Below are 8,038 nucleotides of genomic sequence, written 5' to 3'. Positions count from 1 at the left end.
GGGCCCGCGCGCTCCCGGAGCGGAGCCCTCTGCAGGCTGCTCCTGCTGACCCTCACGGTGAGCGCCGCGCCCGGCCGGAGGGGGCCCCGACCTCCGGGGGCGAGCGGGATACGGGGAGCGGGGCTGGTCGGCTGGGTTCAGGGTCCTCGAGGAGGCTAAACATGGAGTTGGCTGCGGGCAGGGAAGGGCGGACAGGAAGTGGAGCTCGAGCCGGCGCCGCGGTCCCCCAGGGGCGCGCAGGCGGGCTCGGAGATGTGATCGCCGCGCGCAGGTAGACGCGGAGGCGTGGGCGCCCAACGCGCGCCCAGATCCGTGGCCTCTGGGTGCGCGTCTGCGAGCGGGGCGCGCCGGGCTGCCCCGGGGTGCGCGCCGCCTCCGGCTGGGTGCCGGGCTCAGGCCACTGAAAGGGCGGCCCCTGGGCGGACCGGGCCGAAAGCGAGCGTCCTTGGGCGAAGGAGGGGACTCCTCGCCTTGGGGGGTCAAGCTCTGTGCGTGCGCGGGTGTATGAGGGGGCGCTGGGGGACGGAGACCCTAAACCCCCAGCTCCTGATGACCGGGGGCGGCGCTAGGTGACCATTTACATAGTTTCCATTGTTGGCGGGTGCTGCGTCTGTTCTCGAAGTCTTTCGGGGAACGCTAGTCCTGGTCCCCACCCTTTGTCCCTGGAGGCATCTGGATTTGCACTTCCAGCCCCTGCCCCGAGCGCGCCCCAGCTTCTTTCCCACTTTAAAGCGCGTAACTGTGAAGACCTCACTCCCTCCCGGAGCTGGGAGCCAAAGGAGGTGGAGTAGTTTCGGACCGGTCAGTCCTCCTCCTGGGCGGGAAAGACCAGATCTCTCTGGGGCGCCTGGAGGCACAGGAGTCCCTTGCGGGCGAGCTGCAAGCGCTGCAGACTGGATTCCAAGTGCTGCAGATTGGATTTCTCCTGGTTCTCTGGGAAGAGGAGATAAGTTATTTCGAGGTGTGAAAGAGTGCACAACGTAATAGTGTCCTTTCAGGACGAGCTTGCCAAGTCAACCCTGAAAGACCCCCGCAGGGACTCTGCGAACCAGAGAGGGATGCTCCCCCCACCCCGAGGGGTGGAATCGAAATATTCAGATAACTTCCCCCACTTTTCTTGGGGGAAAAGTACAGGGAAATCGAACTCCAGACCTCACGCTTGCCTGGCAGGCTCTGCGCCACTGAGCTAAATCCCTGGCCACATTTTCCCCAGTCTTATGCTCTTATTTCACAAAGCCTTACGAACTGTTTTAAGTAATGGGACTGTAGTTGTTAGCAAATACTAGAAAGTCTTTGGCAAAGAACTGAATGGATTGAGACCTTTACCTCAAATTCCAGAGCGTAGTCGTAACACAGAAAGGGTCAAGTAAACAGCAGTTGTCGTTTTATGAATGAGGAAACTAAGGATGGAGTAAGTGACGGTTAAACAATATGTTGCTCGTGACTAATGACGTGAAGGTTGGTTTGTGTCCTAAGAAAGTTGTCAGTTCTAAATCGGTAGGCCATTATTTTTTTAGCCCTTATTCTTTTTAAGGAAAAGGCATGGTTTAAGGACCGCAAAAGAAAGTATTACTCTATGCGAAGCTACACGCCACACTTTCAACACAGATCCTTTTGAGAAAAAGCAAGAGTAGGAGCAAGTAAAAGGAAACCGAATCCCCATTGCTCTTCCTTAGCTTCAGGGTGTGCTAGGCTAGGAGCAAGGCGGAGACAGCTGGCCCTGGCTGCACCCTCATCCTACTTGGAAGGCGTTCTGGGAGCCCCAGTTGTGGCTGTGAGAAATGTTTCAGGACTGAGCGTGAGATGGGATTAAACAGAGTGACTTTAAGGGTGAGGCACCCTGTACCTTCCCCTGCACCCTGGAAACCCTTCGCCATCCCGCAAATCAGCATGTCCGTGTTTCCCAGTATTGCCTCATGGCGTTCACTGGTTAACTAACCCCTTGAGCTTTCTTCCTCCTGGGCACCCAAGGAAACTTCCCTCTCTAAGGTCGACGGGGATCTCCTTTGTCAACTCCGAGTACACTTTTTGTTCCTTACACAATTCCAGCCTGCTCTTGTCTAATCTTGAAATTCATTGTTTTTTTTTTTTTATTTGTTTGACCACTTAGAATCTCACTCACTACTATAATGCAGCATGAGATCTACTTGTTTAACAAGTGCTGTACAGTAGATATTTAGAAGATTTTTTGTTTTATGTAACAGAAACTTCATATCCATTTAATAACAAAGCCCATTTTTCCCCACACTTCAGCCTCTGGCAAACACCCTTTTATTTTTTGCTGCTTTGAGTTTGATTGCTTTTTCCTCCATTTTTCCTTGGGATTATGTTCTAGGTCTGCCTCTTGGAATTTACCTCTCCCTTTCCTAGGCCATTTCATCTACTTTTATGGCTTAAAATATCACACAGATGCCAAGAGGTCCTAAATATTGCTAGTTCACAGGTCACTGACTAATAGGCCTTTATATCTCTATCTACTGTGTGTGACACAGCATCTGTTATCTTCTCTCACAATGTCGTTCTTCTTTTAGAGTCTTGTATTTCAATACTTGGCACACTTACTGGCTTTGCTCCTCAAGTAGGAGTCTGGAAGCCGTTCACTTTTCCTTCCTCACTGGTCCCCTCTCCTAGTCCCTCCACAAAGCTCAGTAGGTTTACAATCGAAGATATCTTATGGATGTATCTATCTCAAGTTATATCACAACTTTTTGCTGTTACAAATAATGTCACAATGAATAAACTTGGCTATATGCCATTTCATATCATTGGCATACCAGAAATGGAACTGTCAAGCCAACGTGCAAATGACCATGTAGTTTTAGTAGCTGTTGGTCTCTCCCACAAAGGTTGGATATGCCTAGACAGAGAACTATTTTGCAATGGCATGTCATATCATTGAGGATAAGAGATTATTAGTGTAAGACATGATTCAGAGTAGCTTTGAAACTCGTTGAGCTAGGCAGAAATTTGCCAAAAAGTAAAATTGAATCCATATTTTATATAGAACACCACAGAAAACTCTGAACAGATGAAGTATTTGAGTATAAAATATGATATCATATGTATTAATGTATTATAGAAGAAAACATGATTAATTTCTATAAATTTGGAGTCAGGAAGGCTTATCTCTGACTTGGATCTCAAAAGTTAAACTATTAAAATTTAGAAAATCAGTTGTATGAATACAATCACACACACTTTGTACATCAAGAAAAGAAAACCAAACAACATTATAAACAGTGCTGAAAAGCAATTGGTAAACTAGAAAAAAATATGTACGGATCATATTTTAAATAGTTAGTCTACTACATAATTTTGCAAATTAATAAAAAGTCCAGCATAAACAACATGAAAAATTCTAATAAAGTAATAAAATGGTCCTTAAAATATGAAAATATTTTAGCCTTACTTATAATAGGAAAAGGTGAATTAAAGATACATTGACAGCCAGGCATAATCCCAGGATCCTGGGAGGTGGAGGCAAGAGGATCCCAAGTTTCAGTCCAGCCTGGACTACTTAGCAACTGAGTAAGATGCTTTCTCAAAATAAAGATGCACAAAAAGGGCTGGGGATGCAGCTCAGTGTGAAGACCCTGAGTTCAATCCCCAGTACCACAAAAACAAACAATCAAACAAACAAAAACAAATGCAAAACAAAACTTGGCAAATACCTAGAAGCTTGACAATACATATGTAGGCAAAAAACATGGATAAATAGAAATTAGTGTAAATTTTTGACAAGTGTAACAAAAAGTAAATGTCCTTTATGGGCAATATATAGTCATAGCAAATGCATATGGGGAAGTTGTACACTTCTTCCTTTCAAATTCATGCATCTAATATCTATTTGTATACTAATACTGCATTGGCATGTTATAGGATCTTTTAACCATCTGCTAGGGCTAATATCCTTTTATTATTCTTCATAATATTCCTGTCTAGTTTGAATTGCTCGCATGACCCTTTGAATCAGCTGGTTAGCTCCAAGAAATATTCTGTTGAGAATTTTATTAGGATCATAAAGTTTGTAATTTAATGTAGTGAGGATTGATATATGCATGTTGTGGCTGTTTTTCAATCCAACATAATGATATATCTTTCTTTTTGTGCAAGTCTCCTTTTATGTCCTGCAGAAATATTAGGTTTTCTTCAAATACGATTTGCATGTTTCTTTTCTTTGGCGTGCTAACATTTTATTGTTTTTGTAAATGATTTATGTTACCTAAGTGGTTTCATTTATGGGTGTGAAGACTAATGGTGTCTATATTTTAATAGTTACTTCTCCCTTAATTATCTCATTATGGTAATTCACTAGTTGATTTGCTTGGATTTTCTAGGTAAAGGTTTGGCAAATGCAATTAGTTTTTAAAATTCCTTTTTAGCTCTTGTTTGTAACTCACCTGCTCTAGCCTAATATGCCCTCCATGTAATGTTAAGTATTTTACTGTGAACTTGGAAAACTTACCCTGTTTCTAAGTGTAGCGGGGGGGCTGCTTTTAGTGCTTTCTCATTGGTGTCGTGATTATAGTATCTAAAATTCATATAGCAGAAGTATTCACCAATTCCTATTTTTAAGGCTTTTTATAAAAAAATAATGGCTTTTGAATTGGATCAAGCGCCTTTAAGCATGTACGGTGGTGATAAGGAGCCAGGCCTAATTCATGCTGGAGGTTTCTAGACCAAGCAAGAGATGGGACATGGGTCACAGATCCATGAAAGGGCTCAGCCTTAGCACTCGGGACCCAGATTAAGTGGGACAGGGTCTTCTCTTAGACTGTAGGTGGGCCCTGCACTTTCATTTCATTCCTTTTCCACGAAATCAGGGGCACCACACCATGTCCTTCCCAGCCATTCATTTCCCTACTTTACTGAGATTGCAAATGTCTTACCCTTCGGTTGACTGTTTCATACAGATCACGTTTACCATGACACATGCCTGTGTGCCTGGGATCCTCTTACCATCCCCCTAAAGTCTTAATCTGGCCACTGTCACCGCTTCTCCACCCTTATTACCCCAGTCCCAGTCCTACTCATCTCTCTGTCAGGTTCCTGCTGTGGCGCTTTGGTCTCCTGGCAGCAGCGCTTGCTCCTCTTTATTCTATTCATCACATAAGTAGCAGAATGATCCAGTGTCAATTCCAGATTTCACTCCTTGGCAGCCTCTAGAAGCTACTGCTTCTCTGCACTCAGAACAAATCTGTCTCTTGCCCTGGACTGACCTTTTGTTTTGTCTTCTGTGCTTAACTACCATGACCTCCTTGTTCCTGTAACACAATGCAAGCGCCTCTGCAAGACCTTTGTTCCGGTTTTCGGGAGGCTTCCCCAGTTAGGGAACTGGTTTGCTTCCTCACTTCATTTAGACTTCTTTTGTAGCCTTTTTCCCCTGCTTTATTTTTCATGTAACTTTTATCTCCGCCTCAGCGTTGTGTGACAGTTATAGAGTTGTGTATTTATTTTTTGTCTTTCATTACAATGTAATCCTTCAAGGAAGGATTTAGCTTTCTTCCCAGCTGTAGCCTTTGTTTCTGCCTACCACCTATTAGGCAACCAATAGGTATTGGTTGAATGAATATTTTTTTTAAACAGTACTAGGGATTGAGCCCAGGTTCTTTGCACTGAGCTACAACCATACCTTTCTTATTTATTTATTAATTTGTTTTTTAGACAAATCTTGCTAAGTCATTAAATTGTTCAGGCTGAACTTGAATTTGCCATCCTGCTGGCTCAGCCTCCCAGGATGATGGAATTACAGGCGTGTGCCACCATGCCAAGATTATAAGCAAATATGTTCTGTCAATCATGTTGAGCTGAGATCCTGGGAATTGTCTGATTCTCCTCTTATACTCTTTCTCAGCTGTATAGCCCATGGAAGGTCTCATCTTTTAATTTCCAATTCAGATACATCTCTTCAGTGTCCCCATGTTTAATTTCCAAATTAAATACAATTTATGCCATACCCAATTGTATATAATTTAAATTCTGTAACTACAGGTTTGTTAATATATATGAAATTTTAAAATTTCATCCAAATTTAATGGGTTTAGTTTATGTTTATGGATGTTATAAATGGCAGTGTAAATCCTTGTCAGCCATGTTGCTTTTGGCCAAAGACCTTTGCAAAACTATAGCGAGAGGAATGTGAGTCTTTCAGAAGCATCCATTGTAAAGTTTCAGCCAACAGAATTAAATTTCAGCCTGCTCAAATGTATTCTGCATTGAAATTAGTATACTATAAACCATTTAAGTAAGCTGTTTTCTAAACTGACCTTAGCTTTCATTTATGAGAAGGTGTTCCTTTAAAGTAAGTTTGTGTATCAGAGCCGAGCACTTATTTGTTGTGTGTGTAGCACATGAATACGCTTCAGAGCACTGCACAGTAATAAGCTAGTGTAGCTCTGTAACGGTGAGGAAGGTTTTGGGGAAGATTACTGATTTAGTACTGTAGCGAAGTGGCAGCTGGAGAAAAAAATTGATATTTTCAGGTTCATAAAATTCATTTTGTCTTTCTCTTTCCTGTTTACATACATGTTCTATCTTCTCCAAGTTTTCAGCACTCTCACACAGGTGGGTGCTGGATCCTTGCTATACCCACAAGGTTATTCAGTGAGATTATTACCAAATCACTCTTTCGGACCAGAAAGCAAAGCGGAAGAGGGCAGTCGTCCTCTGAGTTTCTGTGCTTTGTGAGGAAGGAGCCGTCTCTCTTAATGTATTATTGTATTGTTGTTTTGATAGGGTTTATTCCCTTGATTTCTTACTGCAGTGTATGTTTTTAGTTTATTTTGTGAATCACATAAACAGATTTAAAATTATACAAATTTATACAATTACAAATGTACTTATTTTAGATCTTAACACCTGCCTGTGATGCCTGCAAACCAGTGAGACTGTATGTTCCTTCCAAACTGGATGCTGCGAAATTCATTGGTAGAGGTAAGAAACTGCCAGCATTCATAACAATCCTAATTTAGTATTATCTATTAGAAGTCAGTGTCAGTTTTAGAATAACTCTTTTGAGACAGTTAAACTTAATATGGTACATTGTCATTTGTAATACATGTAAGGTCATTCTAATAAAAACATAATTGGTCTTGATTGAAAATATGGTTATAAGGCATAAGTAAAAAGACCTAGTTGGAGTAACAAAGTAATTTTTTAATATTTACATTAATTGAAGGGACCCTATGCATACTTCTAAGAAATTGCAAACTACTATTAAACTATTTCTTCAATTTTAAGACATTGTGGAGTTATTGGAATTCACTTTCTCATACTTTTATTCTTGCCAAATAATTTTTTTTTTGTTTTGTTTTGGCTTTGGTTTTTTTCTGGTACCGGGAATCGAACTCACAACCTTGCCCTAGCCTGGCGGGCCCTGTGCCAGTGAGCTAAATCCCCAGCCCCTTATTTTTGCCAAATAAGTTTTGTGCATCACTCAGTTGTGTAAGCAAAGATCAAACCATTAAGGATCCAGAATAAGAATATTTTACAGTTCCAGGGAGTTCAGTAGTATTTTAATGTAATAACTGCCGATTTTGATCAGCGAGATTCTGTTTCTAACTTTAAGTTTTCTTATGTGTTACTCTGTGGCTAATTTCAGTTGATGAAGAAAATCCATGGTTTGGGTTTGGTGTCAGTATTCAAACATGGAAGTTCATGTGCTTTTATTTCAGAACAAGTGTTTTCTTTATTTTTTTGGATTTTTTCCGGTACCGGGGATTGAACTCATGATCTTGTGCTTGCCGGGCAGGCGCTGTGCCGCTGAGCTAAATCCCCAGCCCCAAGTTTTTTTTTTTAAATGATGTTAAAAGATGACTGTACAAGCCTTAAAAATGATAGATGTGTTTTTGGGTTTTTTTTTGTTTTGTTTTGTTTTGTTTTGTTTTCTGGTACCGGGAATCAAACTCTTGACTTTGTGCTTGCCAGGCAGGCGCTGTGCCGCTGAGCTAAATCCCCAGCCCCTGATAGATGTGTTTAAGCACAATTTAACCTCACAGCTTCAAATGTCTTTCTAAAAATGATAAATTTATAAGTGTAA

At 41.8% G+C, this 8,038-nt stretch overlaps 1 protein-coding gene across 1 annotated transcript in view; it reads left to right on the top strand.

Annotated features, from left to right (window-relative positions):
• Positions 1–8,038, top strand: part of Dsc2 (desmocollin 2) — a gene marked incomplete in the record, with an annotated part of 31,318 nt that overhangs the window by 625 nt on the left and 22,655 nt on the right. The window contains 2 exon segments of the mRNA XM_005373159.2: positions 1–57; positions 6,849–6,933. Coding sequence (XP_005373216.2) covers positions 1–57; positions 6,849–6,933 — 142 coding nt within the window.

Source organism: Chinchilla lanigera, unplaced genomic scaffold (genome assembly GCF_000276665.1).
Source record: "Chinchilla lanigera isolate Chin_1 unplaced genomic scaffold, ChiLan1.0 scaffold00001, whole genome shotgun sequence".
NCBI lineage: Eukaryota > Metazoa > Chordata > Mammalia > Rodentia > Chinchillidae > Chinchilla > Chinchilla lanigera.
This window is presented reverse-complemented; position numbering and strand designations above follow the sequence as displayed.